Raw genomic sequence first — 24,530 nt, 5'->3', positions numbered from 1 at the left:
TGCGTCCACCCAAAGTCTGGGATCAGCCCTGTGCTAAATAGTGCAAATGATCAGACCAGGTGTACGATCACTTGCCGCAAAACTGACCAGTGCCTCTCCAGGGCGCGTACACGTCTCACGCTTTCTTCGATGGGTGGACGTGCTTTGCTTCCTGCGTACAGGTTCCCAGCATGCAGGTTTCCAATGGGCAGGTGGAGATCTGGGGGAGGGGGCGGGAGTTATTCATGGACACCAGAAATCCCAGCCTGGCCTGGTCCCGACCATCAGTGTCTTAAGATTCCCTAGGTGTCTGGAAGGCAATGGCCTCTTTTTATTTGGAACAAATGTCCCTAAAGTTAGAAGTTCCATGTTCCTGCAGAGGACCTTGTCTTGTGGTGGTCCTGCGCTGTATGCTCTTTCTGTAGCTGAATCACCCACTCCAGAGCGTCCATGACAGATCAGAGACCTGACTTTCAGGTAGACTGGATGTGGGCAGCAGCCCAGAACACCTTGCTTCTGGGAGCAAAGAACTGCAAGGTGGAAGCTGGCAGCCTCAAGAGAGTCCTGAGACTGTCAGCTTCCACAGCTGTGTGAACAAGGCTCAGCCCCCAGCAGAGGTGGCTGGGGTTTGTGTGTTGGTGTTGGTGGTGTCTTATTTGTATTGCTTTGCTCTGCTTTGCTAAGAAAGTGTTTTCTCTCCCTCTCTCTCTTTTTTTTTTTTTTTTTTTTGCTTTTTTTTTTTTGAACCAGAGTCTTGCTCTGTCACCCAGGCTGGAGTGCAGTGGCATGGTGTCAGCTCACTGCAACCTCTGCTTCCCAGATTCAAGCGAATCAGCCTTCCAAGTAGCTGGGACTGCAGGTACATGCCACCATGCAGGCTACTTTTTGTACTTTTAGTAGAGACAGGGCTTCACCATGTTGGCCAGGCTGGTCTCGCACTCCTGACCTCAGGTGATCCACCTGCCTCAGCCTCCCAAAGTGCTGGGATGACAGGCATGAGCCACTGTGCCTGGCATGTTTTCTTTCAAAGCAAGTACGTTATTTCAGGGTCCTTGCCCTCCACTCTGTAAGGGATCGGGGAAACAGCTTGTTTGGTCATAACTCATGCACTCAAGGGACCCTTTGAGGGTCACTCCCCCATATTCTTCAGAAAAAGAAACTGAGAACAGACGGAGGAAGAGACAGGCTCGCAGGAAAGGGGATTACATTCACGGAGACCAGCTGTGTTCAGGGCATGTGGTGGTCACCAACTCATTTAACCCTAAAGCCACAGTGGGAAAAGGGGACGCTTGTCCCCACCTTTTTTAAGTAGGAGAGATTGGTCATCCGTCTCCCCAAGAGCACAGCACACAGACACTAATTTGTGGGTTCAAAGCTAGCCTGGTGACTCCAGTGCCCACGTTCACTTCTGATACTGCATGCCCACAAGTGCACAGGCATTAAAGACCAGGAGATCTGTGCTCAGAGGCTTTCTTCACGATTCGCAGGTGCACAAGAAGTGCCCTTAAGGACAGAGCTCACCAGAATTCTGGCCACAACATACGTTGATCATTTCTCTGATGTGTGCATGTGTCTACACACAATAACCTCTCATTCAATTAGCCACTCTACCTGGGTTCCCTCTGTGTGTTGAGGACTAGACTAGGAGCTAGAGATACAAGGTCTGTGGGGTACAGCTCATCCACCTTCAAAGGGGTCAGTAGTCGGGGGCAGCATGTGAGCAGATACATGAAGGAAGCATTAAGAACCTGCAGTAGAATTGACCACTGATGGCAACTGTCCTTCTCAAAACCAGTGAACTTATGTTCCTCTTACCCTGTGATCCCCATAATACTGGGCTCACCAAGTTCTTCATGGTACTGATCTCAGCAAGTTCTATGCTTTGTTGAGATTAAGAAAATTAACAAAGGCTGTTTACAGGTGCTCTCACCAGGAAGCCACTTCAGGTCAAGACCAGGTGGGACATAATTCATCAATCCAGCAAACAGTTATTGAGCACCTACCCTGTGCCTCTGTGATAGAGAAGGTAGCTTTAACCATGGAAATGGGGAGGTCATTTTACTCCATATGGCAAATCAGAGTCCCCTCTGGAGTCCATTCATTCTACACCCGCACCAAGACTCTGGTCAAGCGCACATATTGTGACATGGCAGAAATGCTAGGGTTCATCTGCCTATTCCTGTAGGAGTCACCTTCCAACTAACTAGTACCGCTGAAGGCACTGGACTGTGATGTTGTAAGCCTTGTTGGAAGATGATGCTGCAAAGGTTAAGAAGCCTGTAGCCGTGCAGCAGCTGCCTGTTGGTCACCCCTTATCACTCAATCCAGTGTAAGGCTACTTTTTTTTTTTTTTTTTTTTTTTTTTGGAAATAGTGTCTCACTCTGTCGCCCAGGCTGGAGTGCAGTGACATGATCTCCACCCACTGTAACCTCCGTCTCCTAGGTTCAAGTGATTCTCCTGCCTTGGCTTCCCAAGTAGCTGGGATTACAGGCACCCGCCACCACACCCAGCTAATTTTTTTATTTTTTAGTAGAAACGGGGTTTCACCATGTTGACCAAGCTGGTCTCAAGCTCCTGGCCTCAAGTGATCCACCAGCCTCTGCCTCCCAAAGTGCTAGGATTGCAGGCATGAGTCACCGCGCCCAGCCTGTAAGGCTACTTATTAAGGCATCTGTTCATCTGTGGGCTTGAGTACTGTGTCAGGAAGTTTGAAGATAGCAAAAAAAAAAAAAAAAAAAAAAAAAACCCAAGGCTCCTTGCCCTCCTATTCTCCACTGTGACTGAGGATGAGACAGCCTGAACACCCCAGGAAAGAGCTGCATGTGATGTCACCATGCCGCTGAGCACCAGGCAGATCAGGAGGAGCTCTGGACCTGGAAGCAGAGCCTCTTCACTGCTGGCCTCAGGCTGATGGCATACAGAATCATGGCGGGATTGAGTGAGGACCTGTGTGCAGCCCTGGTCACCTGCCCAGGCTGACAGTGCACTCTCTGCCATGCACACCTGAGTGCAGGTGACTTCACATCTCCTGCAGCATCTTCTTGCCATCCATACGCACAAAGGGAAGAGAGCACCATTTTTTGTTTGTTTTTTTTTTTTAAGGCAGATTCTCGCTCTGTCGCCCAGGCTGAAGTGCGGTGGTGAGATCTCAGCTCACTGCAACCTTCACCTCCTGGTCTCAAGGTGATCCTCCCACTTCAGCTTCCTGAGTAGCTGGGACTACAGGCATGCACCATCATGTCTGGCTAATTTTTGCATTTTTTGTAGCGACAGTTTTGCCATGTTGCCCAGGCTGGTCTCGAACTCCTGACCTCAAGCGATCCACCTGCCTCAGCCTCCCAAAGTGTTGGGATTACAGGTGTAAGCCACTGCATGTGGCCATTCATTCCTTTACTCAGGCATGCACACATCTTTCCAGAGAGCTTCCAGGGGAAGGCTTGAAAGCACTGTCGGGTGTAAAGAAATGAACAGGACTCATGTGCACCTGGGAGCTGTACAGTACAAAAACGCTCCAGTGTCACAGCCCTAATGAATCCATGCCCCATGAGTCTAGGCTCAGACACATGACATGTGCATGAAATTTCAGGATCAAGGTCTTAAAGCCTATGGACCCCATGGTAAAGAAGCTCTCCATCAGTGAGTACCATGGTCTACCGTCTCCCTAACGGAGGCAAAACTGTAAGAAATCTCAGCATCCTGGGAGTCATACACATGTGAGTGCTAGTCTGGATTTGGTAATAGCACAGAATTTTAGAGTCAAGTCCCTTAAGCAGGATGTTCCAGCCAGTGATAAAAGCTGTACAGAGACGTCTCTTCCACATGGTAAATGCTTTCAAGTCAGCTAGCGGGCTTTAAGATGACTTTTTATCCCCATCTGGAAGAGGAAAATTGGAGATGGGGATTCATTTTGCAGAGACCAGACTGCTGCCACTTACTAGAAGCATAAGCTTGATGAGTTGCTTAACCTCTCTGCCTCAGTGTTTTCATCTATAAATAGGAACATTGATATTCTTACCTTGTAGGGTTTCTGAGGATTAAGTTAAGACATATAAAGCACTTAAAACCTTGCCTAGTAGAAGAGAAGTACTATTTAAGTGTCAGCTGTTACTATTATTATCTCCCTGAGATCCATGAGTGGCAGGATGAGTGAGCTCAACTGGACCCTCTTGCAGCAACCGGAAAACAATAGAGATGACTGGCGTGAGGGAAAGAGCCCAGGATGGGAACCAGGCAATGAGAGCTCCCATTCTGGCCCCTGCCAGTGAGTTCCCTGATGATTGGCAGGTCCCTCTTGCCTCACTAGTCCTCAGTTTTCGTCATCTGCAAAATAGGAGCTGGGATTAATTTGTACCTAAAGCCCCCATTTAGCTGTGAGCCTTTTGTGAGTCTCCGATCCTTGCAACTCCACCAGGAGATGAGGAGGGCAGACAACATCTCAGTCCACACGCACAGGAAAGAGCTCTCCAACCCCCAGAAGGAGGTAAACACCATGACTCTCAGCTCCTCCTCTCCTCCCACCCACCCTGACCAGCAGCCCCCAAACTGACTAAGCCCGCACTTGACACAGGACTGGGGGTGTGCTGTGGGGCCATGTGCAGTCTGACCATCATACCAGAACTTCCCTGAGAGTAGGAGTATGTGTTGTTTTTCTTATTTGTCTCCTGTTTCTTGAGTTTATGGGATGCATCCCACTTGGCCATGGTGTATAATCCATTTTATATGTTGCTAAATTCAGTTTGCTAGTATTTTGTTAAGGATTTTTCCATCTGTATTCATAAGAGAGTTGTCTGTAGTTTTCTTGTGAAGTCTTCGTCTGGTGTTGGTATCAGAAGGTAATACTGGCCTCATGGAAGGAGTTGAGAAGTGCTTCTTACTCTTCTGTCTCTTGAAAAGTTTGTGAAGAACTGGTGTGAATTCACCTTTAAAGATTTGGAACAATTTGCCAGGAAAGCCATTTGGTCTTGAACTTTCTCTGTGGATATTTTTTTGATTACTAATTCACTCTACTTATTACAGGTCTATTCAGATTTTTTACTTTTTCCTTGGGTCCGTTTCAGTAGTTTGTGTCTTTCTAGGAATTTATCCATTAAACAAATTAGAGACAAATTAGAAGCAGTCAAAGACTTCAGTGAAAGTCAATAGGCACTTGGAGTAAGCCCTGAAGGGAAGAAATTGGTATTTTGTTTAAACATTCTGTGAAATGCACACGCCAGCCGAGAGAGCTGGGAACCTCTAGCAGAGCGAGTTCCAGCGTGAGCCCCGCACTGTTGCTTTGCTTTCTCCCGCTTTGAGTCATATTAAGGCCATGAGAAATACACAGACCAGTTAATTTCCAGGAATTGTCAAAACATGGACAAATGATCTGAAATATTTCAAGACAACAATACAAATTCTCTGGGGCAACTATAACATTCCTCTCCTTTGATTTGCTCCGGCTGCCGGTAACAGATATCCCAAGCAACAAAGACCACCACAGACTGAGCCAGCACATCATGACCAGCAGTGCCTGGCCGAAAGGGTCCCGAGGCCCTATGGTTTTCTGGTCTGTGATGCAGTGATAGACACCCAGGGCACCCACCCTCTGTGCTTGGAAAGCCTGCAGCACCATCGCTAAGAGCAAGTGGTCTGGCAACTTGCCAAGCAATCCGTCATCTTCCTTTTTACTTATTTCCTGTTTTGGATATAGTTAGATCTCAAAATCAATAAAAGAGTTTTTGTGTTCCAATCCCCAATTAGACAGATGGGAAAACAAATACACAAATCCTTTAGTGTTAAATTAGTCAGAATCGCAAGCTGAACTTCAAGCCATTCTAAGAACGGCACAAAATTTATTTGCTCTAGAAGCATACTGTGGCCAGGTGGGTCTCTGCTGAGGTTTAGCACTCTAGAATGGACAGAGCATTGGTGATACTGATACTATCATTGCAAGAGTTTTAGCAACCTGCAAGATAGCCTCGTTTTACAAAGGATGAAACTGAGACTTGCATATGTTGAGTACTTGCTCACAGTCACACAGCTAGGAAGGCAAGGCCTATGTGCTTTCTTTTTTTCTTTTTTCTTTTTTCTTTTTTTTTTTTTTTTTTTGAGATGGAGTCTCACTCTTGTCACCCAGGCTGGAGTGCAGTGGCACAATCTTGGCTCACTGCAACCTCCACCTCCCGAGTTCAAGCGATCCTTCTGTCTCAGCCTCCCAAGTAGCTGAGATTACAGACGTGTGCCACCATGCCAGGCTAATTTTTGTATTTTTAGTAGAGAAGGCGTTTCACCATGTTGGCCAGACTGGTCTCGAACTCCTGACCTCAGGAGATCCACCCACCTTGGCCCCCCAAAGTGTTGGGATTAGAGGCATGAGCCGCAGTGCCTGGCCCAGGTGCTTTCTATTACATGTCATATTTCCATTTGAAAAGCCCTCAAGTTGGAAAGGTGACCCTCTTCAGACCTGGCCCTGTGTCTAGGAGCTGAGGGATAATTTATTACAATCTGTTGCTCCTCAGCCCAGGACACTCATTAGAATCACAGTACTGATCTCTGCATCCAGTTAAGTCAGAATCCCAGGGTGGGCAGCCAGGCCTTGGTGGTGCTATGGAACTGGAAAAGACTTTAATTGGCAGCCAGTGTTGAGAACCATCGACACAGCCTTCAGATTCTCTTGTTCTTTCCAAACGTTTCAGTTAAATGGAATAATTTTGAGCCATTATTTGCTTTGGCACAAATAAGTTTCTTTTATCTTGAAAAACCTTAGGTCAGTTTCATTCAAGTAACACATGGTCTATTCAGAGAAATGGGTATTCGGAGGATTTGAACAGAATGTGCTAGAATGTGACAGACCGTTGAGGGAGGGGCGGGGGAGCTTCGACAAAGAGCACTTAGGTTTCAGGCAAAGTTTCCTGGAGGGGACGACATCTGAGAATTCGCCACCCAAAGGCGGGAGGGATGTTTCAAGCAAACAAAGCACAGGCACGTGTGGGGCAAAGCGTCTTGGTGTTTCAAGAGGGGGTGCAAGTTGCGGGGAAGTTGACTTAGGCGTGTGGAATGTGGGTGCCACGGATACCTGGGGGTGGTGGGGAGCAGCCCAGCAGGTAGCTGGATGGAACACTCAGGGAAGGTTTGCTTCCCGTGTCGATAGAGAAATGGTCTGGTTGGTAGAAAGTCACTTGGAAACAGTGGAGACGTGAATCCCTTTTGTCAGCTAGCCTAGAAGTATCAGTCACTCCAGCATTTCAAAAAACCTGTAAGACTTACTCATGTTTGTCATCTGAGATACTAGTCCAATTTCATCTTACATGCTGGAAAATTATTTTTTTAAATCAGCATTCATTACATTTTCTTTTCTCTATGCCCACCTCTGCCAGCTGTGTCCCCACCAGTTCAAGTGAAGTTTCTCCTTGGTCTAATTGGACATAAGTAAGAACAACAGAATAAGATAATCCTGAAAGATAATGGAAGGAAAAGCTTTGCAAATAGCCTATGCAGTGGGGAGTGGCAGAGAACAGCTGTGGGGTCAGAGCACCTGGGCTGGCTCTGACCTTTGCCAGCCCTGACACTTTGGGGCTAGGTGATCTTGGGCAAGTCACTTAATCCCAAGAGCCTTAAATCCCTAAACTGTAAAATGAAGAAAGTGATACTGATGTTCACCTCCCTGGCCTGTGGTAAGGATTGACTGAGATTCTATTTCCTCTTGCCATCAACAGTTTATGACCTAATAAACTGGAGGTGCTTGTTTTGTTTTGTTTTGTTTTTTTGAGACGGAGTCTCACTGTATCGCCCAGGCTGGAGTGCAGTGGCACAATCTTGGCTCACTGACACATCCACCTCCTGGTCTCAAGCAATTCTCCTGCCTCAGCATCCCAGGTAGCTGGGCTGCAGGCATCCGCCACCATGCCTGGCTAATTTTTGATAATCTTGGAAAAGCATAAGCAGGACCCCAAATCAGAACTCTGTACGTGGAGTAATGAAGGAGTTATTGTCCCCAGACATGGCAGGCCAGATTGCAAATTAATAAAGACAGAGAATTGTATTTATATAGAGCTTTGCAATTTACAGAGCACTGAGACATACATTTTCTAACTTACCCCTTTATTTATTTTATTTTATTTTATTTTAGTATTTTTTTTGAGACAGAGTCTCACTCTGTCACCCAGGCTGGAGTGCAGTAGCATGACCTCTGCTCACTGCACTCTTGACCTCCTGGGTTCAAGCGATTCTCCTGCCTCAGCCCCCCATGTAGCTGGGATTACAGGTGCATGCCACCATGCCTGGCTAATTTTTGTATTTTTAGTAGAGACAGGGTTTCACCATGTTGGTCAGGATGGTCTTTAACTCCTGACCTCAAGTAATCCACTTGTCTTGGCCTCCCAAAGTGCTGGGATTACAGGCATGAGCCCCAACACCTGGCCTGGAGGTGGTTTTTAAACATTCAGTTGAAAGTATGTGCAAATTCTCCTTGCAGGGGCTCACTCACAGGAGGTTCTTAACAAATATTAATTTGTTCCAACTTCTTTTCCTCATTCCTTCCATCCTCCAATGTTGCCACATCTCCAAAGACCTCCATCCTGAATGGGGAACTAGGAGCTAGAGGGAAGGAGTTCTCTTTGATATAGTGACATGTCATGGTTCCACAAAGTTATGACCATGGTGGGATGAAATTAATCTGTGAACCAAGAGACAGATGTCATGGTCATTCAAGCCATCAGACACTGTAGGCAAGTGCCCATGCACTTTTCCAGGAACTATAAAAAAGTGTAAGACCTGGAAAAAAAATTACAAGCTCTAAAACATGAAAAGAAAACTGCAAAATCAAAATTGATAAATGCTTAATGTCTTTGAGACACATGAATATGTTAACTTCATTAATTGTTAAACTTAGCACTCATGAAACTTTTATGACAGTTTAGAAATGATTTGTACACTGGGTTTTTCTTACTTCATCAGAATCCCCAAGCACACATATGATTACATGGAAATTGTTACCAAAGTAAGTTGCTCATAGATGAATAAATTTAAAAGTCTAATTAGCTTGGAGTCCCATGCCTTCCCCTTGCTGTGAGAAACCCAGGTTGCTTCTGGAAGAAGTCCTTTTGGTCTCAAGGCTTCTACCCCCTGTTGGACTACCCCAAGTGCCATGAGAACATCAGCAGGAGAGGATGAGATGTGTTCTGTGTGGCCCCACAGGTCACAACTAGGACCAGAGAGTGGGTCTGGGATTCAGACTCTACTCAATCCAAGAGGGAGCGGCCCAGGACCGGGAGTCCCCACCCAGAGATGTCAGACTTGGGACAGGGAGCATCTCCTCGCAATGCTGGACAGGCAGTGGCGCAATCTTGGCTCACTGACACATGCACCTCCTGGGCTCAAGCAATTCTCCTGCCTCAGCCTCCCAGGTAGCTGGTGGGATGAAATTAATGGCAAGGGCTGAACATCGACCTTCAGGGTCCTGTCCAGTGGAGGTCCCCTCCAGCAGACTCTTCTCTGTCGTCAGGGCTTTGAACCCATTGTGTCTAATCAACAGGCCAATATCACCAGCAGATAATGTTCCACTGGACTGTACATTTACCGGCCATTTGGGCGCCTGGCGAACAGGCCTTTGTGTTGCTTTGGTTGTTCTTTATGGGCTTCTGTGGTATAGGGACCGTGCTCACAGGACTGTGGAAACGTGCAAGCAGGGCTGGCACTAAGCAGAACGTGAGACCCGATGTTCTTTCCCGACTCTCCTCTTTGCAGTTCATCCACCTTCACACCGACACAGGGCTCAGCACTTCCCAGACTATACCACATGGACATACCACGTGCTGTTCCAAGCCTTCCACGTACATAACTTCTGCTAACCCTCACAGCACCCCTCTGAGCCTGGTACTAATATTATCTCCATTTTATAGATTAACAAAACCAGAGGAAGGAGAGCTTAAGTACAATTTTCTAACAAAAACGTCCTAATTTGACCCCGGAGCCCATGCTCTTAACCCTATGTTATGCACATCAATAAAGAAACATCTACAGGGCTGACTGTGTGTAAATTGATTTTCAGCCACACTCTTTCAGTCCCCACAACCCATTACCCTTACCCATGCTCCCCTGTGAAAGCCTGTGCTAGGAAGTTATCAAGCATTAGTCATTTTTACATGAAGGGGAGCTTCAGCCAAACTTCAAGGATTTATGAATTTCAATTGTCAATGAATATTTTACCTTCTATTAAAAATGCCTCAGGCTTTAATAATAATAATTGAGTGCTTCAGTGCTGTTTGTTTAGCACATCTACCCGGAGTCTAGAATAGTCCCTATGATAGTTGGTTTCAGCAAATGTTGGTTAAACAAGAAAGAGAAAGAGAAAGGAGAGAGAAAGAGATCGTCTCCTGTGTGCCGGACACTGGGCTCAGTGCTTTACATAATCATTATCTCGTCTAGTCCTCACAAAACCATCTCATGGGGATACTCTGATTGCCCCATTAAGGAGACTGAGACTCAGGGATGTTAAGACGCAGAGATAACCAGTGGCCACGCCGTGATCTCACGCTTGGCAGTCTGACTCCATGGAAAATACTCTTCCTAACCCCAACACCAGAAGTCTCCCTGGTAGGCCTGAAGGCTCCTCCCAGGGCTGAGGAAGCCACACCCCACAGGCTTTCTCTGCCCAAGGATGATTAATCGGTTGCGGTCAGTCACAAAACCAGGCTGTGAAACCGAATGTGCAACCTCTTCATAATCTAACCTGCAACCTGATCAGCACATCTATCCAGCATCAGCAGTTTCCTCTCTGTTACAAATGACAGTGTTAGTCGATGACACATTAAACTCACGCTTTTTTCTTTCTACTTGCTCCCTGAAGTCAAAACCATTTGTAGCACTTCAGACCAGTCTAGTCGAGATCAGACAAAAGGCTTGTCCATGTGGAAACATATCAGTATCCACGTGAATTACTGACCTGGCCCACGGGTGATCTCTGCTGTTACACTGCTTAGAGTTCTTTCAGTTTCTCTGGGCCTGTAAGTTATTGTTGTCATCCAGTTGGGATGCTTTAGGCCCTTACATCTTCACTTTTTTTTTCTCTGCCTTGATTCATTCTCCTTGCTCCTGGGACTCCAGTGATACACGTGTTAGACCATTTGACCTTGACCCAGAGGATAGGTCCCTGAAGCTCTGTGCATTTTCCTTCAGCACCTCTCTCAGCTCTTCAGACTGGATAATTTCTCTGGATCTCTCTTCATGTTCACCGATTCTTCTGCCATATCCAGTCTACTGCTAATCTCATCCAGATAATTTTTCATTTTGTTTATTATACTTTTTAGTTCTAAAGTTTTGATTTGGTTCTATCATATTTTCCCATTTCTTTGTATGTCTATTAATACTTTGTTGACTACAGGACATTTTAGATACATGGTATAGAAACTCTTGATGTTGTTACCTGACGCCAAAGAGTGTTGCTCCTGTTACAGTAAGCAGTTCAGTTACTGGCTGGTCACCTTGAACATGTGTCGGCTTGTATTATATTTTGTTAGTACAGATCTGTGGAAAGTCCAAAGTGTTTTCCAGACTTCTTTAATTTGTTGGAACTCAACCTCTGAATTCTGTCTTCTCTGAAGATTGTTTGGTTTCAAGCTTTGTTAGGATGGGCCTGGGGTCTTACTTTAGGGCATGATTCTTACTCCTAAGGCACAGCCTTCTGATGTCTTTGGGATCCTACGGGTGTTAACAGTGTGTTGGAGGTGTTCATGACATCAGTGTCCCTAATGCACTACTTGTCTCAACCTCAAGTATCTCTATTTCTCTTTCAACCCCATTGCAGCTGCTGTCTTATAAGCCTTGGGGCAGAGAATTCTCACCCTGCACATGCACAGCACAGCCTTTGGCTACAGCCCTTGGAACCCCCACTAGGACTTCTGGTCCTCCCTCTCTGAATGGCATCCTCTTCTCCAGTTTCCTGCCCTGCAGATCCAGCCACTTTGTTTTTCTCACACTCCGACCTCTGTTTTCTCTATAGCCAAACAACTGTGGTCTGCTCAGAATCCAGCTCTGTGCAGTGGTTTGGGAACTTTCCCCAAGAAAAGAACTGGCTGGTTGTGGGGCTTACCTTGTGAGTCTCCCTCCCCTCAGGGATTACAGTCTTGCGCTGCCCGTTGTGCACTACTGGAAACCATTTGCCTCCTGTACTTTGGCCAGTTTCATATACTCCCTTATATGCAGGCTGAAAGCTGGTCCAGTGTCAGTTCTCCAGCATTCCTGGAAGTAGAAGCTTTGTCTCTCTAATTAGAGGACATGTTACAACTCATGTTGCCATATGTTCCAGACATGGGTTGTTTGCTACCCACTCTACCGACAGTAAACACTGGATTAGCCATGTGGTAGGACTACTCTGACCTAAAGCCATTTCCAGTGCTTACTTTGAAGGAGGAGCCTTTGGAGACAGATTTAGCATCAGGCTCAGCATGTTCATTTGCTGAGGAGAGAAAGACTGGAGGGAAAGAGGCCCTGGGTATCTTTGGTCAAATTTTTGCCTGCCATTTTATTTTAGGACCAGTATCTGGATAAGAAACGTATTTCTTGAATGATAGAAAATGTGTTCCTAAGGAAATACACAGTATTTTAGCAATTAGAGATAAAGGCTTTATAATTTTACATCTAGATAAACACCCTGATATTGCAGGTCAAAAAAATTAGATAAATATTGATAGAAAGCTGACATCAAAGTACCTACTGAGGTCTTATTTATAATCTCAAAAATGGGAAGATCCAGTGTTAGCATATCCTCTCTCATGAGTAGGGGACGGGGGTGGTTATTCAGTGCCTGTGAGATTTTCCCTCTACTACAAATTCTTAAGGAAGAAAATGTTAGAGAAGCAACAATGTGGCATCTAAAGCAATAAGATGATGCATGTGACCCCAAGTATCTCTTGCCCTCTGAACCCCTATGAAATTCCAAGGAGCCATACTAGAAGTATGTGCAAATAACTCAGAGCCAGCCGAGGACCACATTTTGATTATTCCTGCTTCCCTCATTATTGGCTTTTATTATTAGCTAACATCGAAGTTCTTTTTTTTTTTTTTTTTTGAGGCGGAGTCTCGCTCTGTCGCCCAGGCTGGAGTGCAGTGGCGCGATCTCGGCTCACTGCAAGCTCCGCTTCCCGGGTTCCCGCCATTCTCCTGCCTCAGCCTCCCAAGTAGCTGGGACTACAGGTGCCGCCACCACGCCCGGCTAATTTTTTTTGTATTTTTAGTAGAGACGGGGTTTCATTGTGTTAGCCAGGATGGTCTCGATCTCCTGACCTCGTGATCCGCCCGTCTCGGCCTCCCAAAGTGCTGGGATTACAGGCTTGAGCCACCGCGCCCGGCCCNTTTTTTGTTTTTTGAGGCGGAGTCTCGCTCTGTCGCCCAGGCTGGAGTGCAGTGGCGCGATCTCGGCTCACTGCAAGCTCCGCTTCCCGGGTTCCCACCATTCTCCTGCCTCAGCCTCCCAAGTAGCTGGGACTACAGGTGCCGCCACCACGCCCGGCTAATTTTTTTTGTATTTTTAGTAGAGACGGGGTTTCATTGTGTTAGCCAGGATGGTCTCGATCTCCTGACCTCGTGATCCGCCCATCTCGGCCTCCCAAAGTGCTGGGATTACAGGCTTGAGCCACCGCGCCCGGCCACATCGAAGTTCTATCTAGGACAATGTATATGCATGACATACTCACGACATCCAGTTATGATCCACTTTTTAGTGTGCATACCTCGTTTGATTGTCAAATAATTTAACTTCTGTATAGCATTGATGTCATCGTTTATGCTTATATCTGGCACTTGTTGCTACAAAGGTCCTTTGGGATCACATGCTAAATGCAAAGATAGTAACGTGGTGCATCATTGCTACAATTTTGTTTTTAGAAAATCATTTACCATATTTACTTAATCTAACATTTTAAATCCCCCAATCCAGTATCAAAACAAGATGAAACCAGCAGTTGCATCATTTATTAAACTAGTATCACAGAAGAATGCTCCATGTAACCTGAAAAATCAAAGGTAGAAGGAAAAAAAATAACTTAGGCAAACGTAAATGATAATGTTAAATAAAAGAATACAAAAAAGCTCTCCTTCGAAACTGCACCTGCATTTTAGGTGGACTTTAGAAGATTGTGGTGTTTCTATAACTGTCAATAAGCATTCATAAGACCCCAGAACAGAGCTTCACAGCCAAGCAGAAATAAATGATGCCTAACGCTAATGCTTTTGACAGAATCGGAGCAAAAGAAATACATAATTTCACTCACTCTTAATTTGTACACAGGCCATCTAGAAAGCTCCTAGTTTTGCTTTTAGTAGCATCTGTACACTCGGTTTTTTCAGACAAGAAGTCAGCTAGGGTAAAATAAAATGTATTCCAACATGAGCAATTTTATATGAGAATCTGCAGAAACAAAAAGTCAATGATCTCTATGGCGTTTTTAAATTGTAACTTTAAGTGCTAATGTGTGTGACATCCAGACGTCTGAAACCATAAACTGCTTTGTAAGTTAAATGCTGACGCTTCATTTGGGCAGTAAATCAGTTGTCACAGTGACTTACTGCAATGACAGCAAAAGCTCCAGCACTTTAGACAGTGGGATTTTTATGCTGCCAGCAGAAAGGTCTTTTCATAGACACTCTTACAAGAAATCAAGCTTCTATTCTATTAGCATCCAGCATTCGACCAATTTTTGACCTTAAAAATTGGTCATGTCATACGATTCAACCTAATATTTGATAAATATGAACTTTTTAAAGGTTGTTTTGGAATAAAAACATGAGTATCTCAATTTGCTGTTCAGAGTAGATGGACTGTCACTGTCAGATATCCAAGTGGTCGGCCGTTTTTCCTTAGGATTTTATAACTGGTTAGATCAATTCAAGCATACCCAACGGCTTCTCGGTGTTAGCCACCAAATTATAAGAGAAAAAAGCGAGCGGTGATGTCTCCCTCTACTGGCAGAAGATTAAAGGGTCCTCAGATGAAAAGCCAGGAAGCCTGGGTGGTGGAGGGAAAAAGGTTCAAAGTAAAAGAGAGAGGTAGAAAGGAAGAGACAAGACAAAGAGAAGACGGAAAAAGCAGAAGTGGGAGAGAAATCAATGCGGAAAAAGGATAGAGGGAAGAGAGTTGGTGAGTGCAGAGAGCAAGAAAGTTAAGTAGAAAAGTCAACAAGAAATGGGCAAATAAGAATTAGAAGCAAAAGTTACAAAAAAAAAAAAAAGAGAGAGAGAGAGAGGGAGAAGTGTAAGAATATTTGTCATGGTCATCTCCACAGTAACCCTGAAAATATTGGCCATTTTCCCCCACGACTTTCTCAAATGGGAATCACAGCCATCGTCCTTGGAATTCTGGCAGAGTGGAAAATTAGGAAAGCTCTTTTTAAAAAATCAGGTATCCCTGAGTCATTTGATATCTAAGTTTTTTCTAAGAAGCATATGTTCAAAACAGGCGACGTTTTGAGAGCATTTAATGAGAATTGTAAATTCCAGTCAGTAGAGTCATTGCACTACCCTTGGTTGGAATCTGACAAAATTCTGCTCTGTCCACGCCAGTGCCCTCTTCTGAGCCAACAGGAGATTTAGATGGGTGACACCCTGCAGAACAGAGCCTGGTCCCGGTGTGCCCCAGCTGAGATTTGCCTTCTAAATGGAAATCGGTTTGAATGTGGCAGAGTGTCTTCAAAGCTGTGAACTACACACAGGACTCAGACACTTAGGTGCCTGGTGCCAGTGGCCCTGCCCCCTGCTATCACCTCAGCAGGAAAGCTGGGGAGGGCACAGACAGTAGGCTCATGGTTGATATGAAAGCCTTCCCTCTATCAGGGGAAACACCCATAGCAGACTTAAAAAGACAGTCATCTTTTAAGATGTTTAAACAAATCTGCGTAGAAGAGGTGCTTATCATCGGGTAAGTCAGGGTTCCAAAGAGTCATTTGGAAAACATTTCTGAGTGACTTCTATATAGATTTTTTAAATTAAATGGCTGACGGGCTGGGCACAGTGGCTCACACCTGTCATCTCAGCACTTCGGGAGGTCTGCGGATCACTTGAGGTCAGGAGTTCAAGACCAGCCTGGCCAACGTGGTAAAACCCCATCTCCACTAAAAAAAAAAAAAAAAAAAAACACACAAAAATTAGCCAGGCATGGTGGTGCATGCCTGTAATCCCAGCTTCTCGGAAGGCTGAGGTAGGAGAATTGCTTGAACCTGGGAGGCAGAGGCTGCAGTGAGCCAAGATCGTGCCACTGCACTCCAGCCTGGGTGACAGAGTGAGGCTCCATCTCACAAAAACAAAACACAAAAAAATTAAACGGCTTAGGCTAAACTTTTTCTTTCACAAATATTATTTCACACCTTCTTCAAGTCCTTAAGCCCTTGACAAACTCAAGAGCATTTCCAACAAGGTCCTGGCCAGTGAGGCCCACACAGTGTTTGCTCCAGTTCTTAACGAGTCGTAGGTAGAGCATGGCAAAGTGCCAATAGGTATGGCTGGAGTGGGCCAGGATTGGAGCAGTCTGAACCATGCCATGGGAGACCCCCTTTAAGAAAAAGCAAATCTCCATGAGATATGCTTTTTCTTAAGTATGCAGAGAACGAGGCCTTGGAAAGAGGCTGTGTAAGTAAAGGAGCCTGAAGCATCATTAGGTTCCCAGTAAAGCCACCTCTAGGGCTGTTATCTGTGTTTTAAGTTAGCAAAGGATGTTTGCAAATAGAAGTCTCCAAAGTGCACCCAACTCTGCATCAACCCCAACAGGGAACACAAGCTCTCAGGAGCTTAACCAACCGCTGCTGACAACCACCTTCTCCGAGAAGGTTCTCACGGGTGTGCAGGAGCTCTTTGCAGGCTTAGGTGGCAGAGAGGTGATCAGGGGAGAGGAAAAGGGCCAGTAGCTGATGGGGTAGTGCAGAGTAGAAGAATGGACAAGAGAGGGGGAAAAAGACAGAAAGTGGAAGAAAGCCCACCTCTCCCCGGAGAGGGAGGGTGAAATAAACACAGGGATGAGGAGAGCCCACCTCTTCCCAGAGGGAAGGTGAAAGAGACAGGGTTGGGAGGAGAGGAGCCCTCGTCTGCCCTCAGGTTCCTACTGTGTGACCTTGACCATCGCCTCTAGCTCCACCCTCAAACATATTTTTCTGTGAGTCTGTGAGAGTCAGTCAGAAGTACTTGGGCTGATCCCTAAAACAGAATATGCCAATTAGTCTTCAGTGGAAAAGACTTTCTTCAGGTCAACAGAGACAAGTAAATCTAATTTGCAATTTCCTTGTTCCTGAGAGCCGGGGGGTATTGTGTGGACAGAAAGCATTAGGATGAGTGAGGGCTCCAGAGGGGAAGCTTGAAAACGAGATGCCTTGGTCCAGCAAGAGTGCTGGCTCGCCAGCCGAACTCTCTGAAGCGGCAGCTCAATCCTGGGCTCACTCCCAGGCCCGGCCTGCTGGAGGCTGTGCGCAGTTACAGGAAATGGGAGTGCCGCTGTGGCTCAGCTGCCTCTGTCAGGAAGAATACGAAACGGTGATGTTCATAAAACATTCTTTGCAAAGCTCAGTCTACCCAAACCCTGGTATAGTTTCCAGAAGATGAATGTTTAATCAGTGAGGCTGGTCTGCCTCCACCTCTGCCCTGTCAAGACTGAGCCCATGTTCTGAGCAGAGCTGACAGCATGGGAGAGTGCGAGCAGCCTACACAGGCCACAGCTCTCTGCAGCCTGACAGCCTCCTGCTCAGTAGCCCCCACCAGAAGGGACCTGCACCCTGAGCTGAAATTCCCTGCAAGAACAGAGAAAGCTACTCTGTTGCCCACCTGACAGCTTGGAGAAGCACCGCCGTGGCACAAATGATTCTGGTGATGAGTAGAAAAATGAGTGCATTAAAGGATTGTTAACACTTCACAGTCAGCCCCTTCCAAGTACTTTTTATTTATTTATTTATTTAGAGACAGGGTCTTGCTCTGTCGCCCAGGCTGGAGTACAGTGGCACAATCTCAGCTCACTGGAACCTCTGCCTCCTGGGCTCAAGTGATTCTCCTGCCTCAGCCTCCTGAGCAGCTGGGACTACATTTGTCTGCCACCATGCCCAGCTAATTTTTGTATTTTTTTGTAGAGATGAGGTTTTGCCATGTTGCCCAGGCTGGTCTCGAACTCCTGAGCTCAGGTGATCCTGCCTGCCTTAGCCTTCCAAAGTGCTGGGATGATAGGCGTGAGCCACCGCGCCCAGCCCCCCTCCCAAGTAGTTTCTAATGGCCTTTCCTTTCCTCTGAATAACCCCACTCCCCTCCGCTCCCCCGGACCCCACTTTGACACCTTTCTTTCTCAGGCTTTACCCAGCTTCTCAGTGTTTTGCAATTTCACTACCCGGGTTGAAGCCACAGAAAAGCAAGGATCTTCCGTGAGACTTGCTTGCCCTCTTCATAACTCCACTATGAGCTTTACTCTTGCCTAGGACCTAGTCTTTGAGCATCTAAAACCTGCAGATTTCTGAAGACTGCAGCCCCTCAACCTTCTCTTCTAGGCTGGAGGGTGGCTCAGGGGTGGCCTGCCTACTACTTGTGATTTTAGAAAGAAACCCATGAGGCCGGGAAGGAAGCGTGCACTGCACGAAGTAAGCACCTTGGGATCTGCTTCGGCTGAACTTCCTCCCTCCAGTCGAGGCTGTATTGTGCATGTTGGCCCTGCACGGCTCCGGCTGCAGGGGTATGAGCAATGGCAGTTCTGGGCATGTCTCTTATCAGGAAGAGGTTGGCACACCTAAATCACAAAGCCATTGGTGAGTAGTTCTTAAGTAACTCTAGCCTTCTGATAAAGAGGAGGCGATGAAAGACCAAATAACATTTATTAAGCATCTGCTGTGTCAAATGCCTAATAGTGGAAAGAGGTCTACCCCAGCTTCAAATCCTGGATCGATCCCTTACTTTCATCTGTAAGGTCTTGATCACGCTGCCCAACCCATCCGTGTCCCAGGGTCTTCATTTGTGAAGAGGGGAAGCAAGCTCGTCGTAAGAACTCTGCAGAAGTGGAGCGGAGCAGCCAGTTTCAAGCTTGAGCACAGAGTCCCAAGTTGCTCCCCTAATATCCATGCCTATTCCTCCTCCTTCCCATCGAAACACTGCTCCTGAATCTCACTGAGAAGGTGCTGCACAGGCTTAAGTTGAAGGTGTCCAAGTCCCGTTAAGTCTTTTCTAGCTGTTCTGAAAGTTGCCCATAGTTCAAGGAGAGGGTCTGCAGAGCTATCAGGGTGCCCGTTGCATAGGCTGAACAAGTGCTTACACTATCTTCTTGGCCCAGTGAGCAAAGGGAAACAGGACACAAGGCAGATGTCATGTGACTTAAGTGGAAGAATAGGAAACGTCTTCTCAAGTGTGGGCATTCTCAGACCACAGAGGCTTGGGGAATGGCTCTTGAAGCTGTTGGAAATTTAGCAGTGGAGAATTCTAGGCTTTTACCAAACAATCTGATCAGACCCTCAAGGGCTTCTGTCACCCATGTACTTTTCTCTCTGTTTTTGGTGGTAAAATAGACACGGCATAATATTGGCCATTTTAACCATTTGTAAGTATAAGTTCAGTGGTATTAAATCCGCTGATGTTGTTCTGCAACCACCACTACCACCCATCCCCAGGGCTTCTTCATCTTCCCTGGCTGAAACTCTGCATGCCTTAAACACCAGCTCCCTCCTCCTCCCGTCCCCCACCCCAGCAGCCACCATTCTTCCTTCTCTCTAAGAACATGACCCTCCAGGGACCTCGTATCAGTGGAATCACAGTTATTCGTCTTTTTGTGACTGGCTTGTTTCACTTAGCATGCTGTCCTCAAGGTCCACCCATCTAGTGGATGTGTCCGAATGCACTTCCTTTTTAAGGCTGAATCACTAACACTCTGTGTCTACACTGCACCTTGTCCCTGCTGTCGTTCATCAGTGGACACTTGAGTTGCTTTTGACTTTTGACTTACTATCAATAACATTGCTATGAACATGGGTGTACAACCCCTGTATTTTTAAAACAATGTGGTTTAAAAAATGGTTTTCAGCATACAAGAAACAGCCACCCACTGCTGTAGGTGGCCTGTGACTCTGTCCAAGAGATTTTTCAATTGTGTCCTTTAAACTGGGAACCAAGGCCACTGGCTTCATGATCAGTGCTGCATGTTATGACCGGGCACCCGTGGTAACTTCATTTGAGCAGAGGCGATTGCAGCACCAGGCCCTGGGTGTCTCTCCCAATGCACCTGGGCCACTCTACGCGCTCCCTGCCTGGCTGACTGAGGTGTCACTAACGGTTTCTCTCTTCTCGCACCCCGCCCTCCCCGCCCATGCCCTGTCCCCGTCCCTCCCCACCTCTGCCCCCTCCTCTCCACCTTCTCTTTGCTGGCGCCTCCTGCTCTCCAGTGCGACCAAGACCAGTGCATTCAGAGCACCAAATTCGTTTTGCAGGCCGCGGCCACCCCCCTGCTGCAGAGCGAGCCCAGCCTCACCAGCGACGAGCTGCACCTACCCGGGAAGCCCGGCCTGGGCACGCCCTGCGCCAGCCTCACACTGGGCCCGCCCACGCCGCCCGCCTCCATGCCCAACCTCGCCGAGGCCACGCTCGCGGACGTGATGCCCCGGAAAGATGAGCACATGGGCCACCAGTTCCTGACGCCCGATGAGGCGCCCTCGCCCCCCAGGCTGCTGGCGGCGGGCAGCCCCCTGGCGCACAGCCGCACCATGCACGTGCTGGGCCTGGCCAGCCAGGACTCCCTGCACGAGGACTCCGTGCGCGGCCTGGTGAAGCTCAGCTCCGTGTGACCCGTGTGGCCCCAGGCTGGGGAGGCACCAGAGGCTCCTCCAAGGGCAGCAGGAGTGAGCGGAGGGGTGTGCTCCACAGCGACTCCCCCAGCCAATGCCACGGTGGAGATAACAGCCCCAGGTCTGGGGGACAGAGACCACTTAGAACGGCACAGGGCGGCCGGCCCCGGATGCTGAGAGCTTGGTTTCATTTGAATTTTCTTCCCCAACCTGAGTGCTTTGACACCAATGGAAACAGAGAAGTCGCTGCTTTCTTTTGGTGGGCCTGGGGACGGGGACCCTCCAAGGGTAGAATCGGAGTGTGTCTGCCCGCCCTTGTGACAGACACACGGAAGGCTTCTGACGCTTGTGGCCAGACTGCAACTGCACTTACGTGTTATGCTACTAATATTTGAAACAGACATGCCATTCCATTTGTTAATTTTAAAAAAAGAAAAAAAAAATCCTAAAGGGAAAAAACCGACCAGGTGTGGATCTGCATGCCACGCTGCCGTCTGTGTTACAGTGGTGTTGCTGTTTCCAAGGAAGTGCTGCTTTCTTTTTCTTTTTTTAATTTTGTGAATTTTTAAGTGCTGTTTTGTTGGAAGACAGTGCAACGAACCGAGACTGATGGACAGTGTCCTCACTCAGCTTATTGGGCTGCGGCATCTGTGGAAAGGTGGCACCAGGGCTGCAGAGGGCGGCTGGGGTTCCGTCGTGTCAGGGGTCATTTCACCTTCTGTTTGGCCGCGCGATGAGGTCTCGTGTTGAGGTATTGTGTGCCGCGCCCCCCACAGTCTTCACCTCCGTGTGTGATGAAACTTCCCGTGGACAGCCAATAAAATGACGTCCTCTGTTATTTTGGATCTGCGTACAGTTATCCTTAATAGCATAAATGAAAACAAAATCATCCAGATGGGGAGAGTTTTTTCTTGAAATATCCCTAGTGAGGAATAGTCCCCAAACAACCAAAAGTCAAATCTTTGAACTGGGAGATATTTATAGAATGATTTCTTAGATAAGAGGCGAGCTTTCCATCATTTTTTTTCTTTAATTCTCTCTTTTTGACACCATCTTAGTGGAATTTGCTCTACGTTTGCAGTTTGCCGCGCAACAGTTGATTGGAAGTAGGGAGAGGGGAGGGGACGCTCAGGGAGAAGGGGTTCTGTCGGGCGTCTTCTGGGCTTCCTTCCGTGTTAATGTGTCACTCAATCCCAGAAGTGCAACTTGAGGTCCTAGTAAAGGTATCAGAAAATGAGGAGGAGAAATCGGCTTACGGTTTGGGCTGAGATCATGTAGGTCATCATCCTTCCCTGGACACTAATCAGAATGAAATTAAGAAAATGACCACTTTGTTCACTTTCATTGATCACCTAGAAGGGAACTGGCTCTGGACTTAGGGAGTGTGTCACTATGGAGGCAGCCGCAGGGGACACAGCAACTCCTCTCCTGACTTCTTTCCAGACCATAAATCTAACAGCTAAAGCTACTCAAGTTCAAAGCCATGGCCCTGCTCCTTATAACCATATGAAAGACAAGGCACATTGACCATTGATACAAGTAACCCCAAATGATTTGCATTTATGGAAAAAGGCTATTTCTCCTGAGAAAGAGTTGCCATTTTATATAAAAGAAAAGAAGATAGGAAAAAGAAAAGCACCCAAGTTTTATTTGGAATGAAGGCAATTCACAGGTCACAAAATAATTCATGCTCGAAAGGCCTGCAGAGTTCTTGCACTGTGATATCTTCGAGCCATCTTTGCTTTCACACTGCATGCACGTATAGAAAATGGAATAGGTCCATTCTGTGTAACCAGTTTTGATTTTTTGAACCACCTAACTACTTGTACCCACCTGCAATTTGTAATTAGTGGGGCAGTGCCGTCCTTACACAACCACACACGTGCACAGGCACCAACTCACAGGGATTCTCCTTGCCCACGCTACCTGTGAGGCTAAAGGGACAGCCCCACAAAGGAGCTTCCACAACTTTCCAAACCGTCTCTGCTCCTTGCCTCCTTCCACCTGCTCCCCAGAAGCCCCAGGAAGGAGTTGGCCCTGATGAGAAGGGTGTTCCACGGGTGACCATGAATCCAGCTCAGCCCTCACTCCGGTCCCATGTGTGGCCCAGTCCATTCCCCACTCCTTCCCCTGGAAAGGAAAATCATGGTCTTCAGAGGCCTCCCACTTCTAACATTTCCTAATTCAGTGGTTGCCGCTCTCCTGTGACCAGCCCTTCTTCCCACCTCATTATGAAAAAATCCCAGAAGCCAGGATCACCACTCACTTGTCTTCACATAATGGACATTTACTTAATATTTATTATCAATTTCCCCACCTCCAACCCTGTCCCTGGTACACACTTGGCATCATTTATCCAACAGGGGATTGGGAATTTTGGCGAAATGAATCAAGGCTATTCAGGGTCAAGAGGGAGATTAACTTGAATGGGCCAATTTGTTAGATTACTAATGTCTTAAAAACCAAAACCAGAGAGAAGCCCACAGCCCTGTCCTCTGTGGCTTGAAAAAGAAACCCAGCGTCAGAGGAAATGAGCGATGATGCCCCCAGGGGCGCCCACTTGTGTTGGGCAGGAGGGATGGTCGGGGGGCAGCTCACCTGGCGAGGTGATGACTCTGCATTTCCCATGAACCTATATGTGACACGTACATAAATATGTATACACTTATGTTTGTAAATGTTGAATGGTTCCTTCTAGCTGTGGCTGAGTAGACGTTGGTGTTTCTAGCTTCTTTCAGTGTGTTAGCGATTGATTACATGCTAGCTATAAAAAGTAAAGTAAATATTTTACCATGCTATTAAAGCTTGGACCATTATCAAACACACACAAACACACACTCATTCTGCTGTTTAAAAATTCGTCTGCGTTCATTCTCCCAGGAGTGCCCTGGGGGGACCACAGGTTTCCCGGCACTTGAAGGCTGAACTGAGCATCAGTGCCCTGGTCCGCAGGAAGCAGGGGGATGCTGCAGGAAGGCGGCAGGCAGCCTGCATCCGGGAGGGCACAGTGACCTGTCACTCCGTTCTGCAGAAATTGGCCCAGCAATCGCGTTATGCCCATTCAAAAGATGCTTGTTCCAGCTTTCAAATGTGATGATTTCAGCCTGTGAGGACAATGCCATGTCCCCACCCTAAGCCAGCAAAATGCGAAATCTCTGTTCTGGCCCAGAATGGCACAAGGGAGGAGTCTTTTCAGAGTTCCATGCCACCCCGCAGCTTACTGTGGCCTTCGCCTGTTCTGTCTAGGATTGCCAGCTGGGGCTCCAAGTGAGGAGCAAATGCATTTTATGAGCCATGTTCCTGCGGAGACCTGATGGGCCAGGCCCTCTGTGGCTTTGAAAGTCCCTAAGCTCTTCACATCCTTGGCCTGGGCCTTCTCGTCTGACTCAACAGCAAGAAAAATAAACTTGCCAAAATTGGCAGTAGGTGTCCTTGACACAGGGGCTTGTGATGGCATTGCCCAGAAAATGCTGGAACCAGAACTGGTCAGAGACTTTGAAGGGCACAGCCTGGAGGGCTATTCCCGAGGGTCTCAGGTCTCTGCCCACCCCACTACTCTGCAGCAAACGCTTCTCTTTTACCTGACTTCTCCCTTCAGACCTCAGCCTACAACCATCCTCTTCATGCCAGGAACCGACTGCTTCTCAGCCTCGGCTTAGGGTTTTGAGTTCACTGGAAGGGATCAGGGGTTTGCGTTAATATAAGGAATCTTCCCAGAGGGAGTTGCCCTTCATTCATCCACAAGAGTACATTGAGTTCGTTTAGTTCTTGACCAAGTAAGAAAAGAATAAAGG

General features: G+C 47.1%; 1 protein-coding gene across 2 annotated transcripts in view; it reads left to right on the top strand.

Moving 5' to 3' along the window:
* Positions 1-23,534, top strand: part of ZDHHC14 (zinc finger DHHC-type containing 14) — a 305,082-nt gene extending 281,548 nt beyond the window's left edge. Inside the window, exon 9 of one of the 2 annotated variants that reach the window (XM_025383739.1) lies at positions 20,338-23,534. In XM_025383739.1, coding sequence (XP_025239524.1) covers positions 20,338-20,736 — 399 coding nt within the window. In that variant the 3' untranslated portion in view covers positions 20,737-23,534. The remainder of the gene's footprint in view (positions 1-20,337) is intronic. The other variant, XM_025383740.1, reaches the window with a different exon arrangement.
* The last annotated feature ends 996 nt before the right edge of the window (positions 23,535-24,530 follow it).

The sequence above is a fragment of the Theropithecus gelada genome, chromosome 4 (assembly GCF_003255815.1).
Source record: "Theropithecus gelada isolate Dixy chromosome 4, Tgel_1.0, whole genome shotgun sequence".
NCBI classification, from domain to species: Eukaryota; Metazoa; Chordata; class Mammalia; order Primates; family Cercopithecidae; genus Theropithecus; species Theropithecus gelada.
The sequence above is the reverse complement of the archived record's forward strand: the minus strand, read 5'-3'. Positions and strand labels throughout refer to the sequence as shown.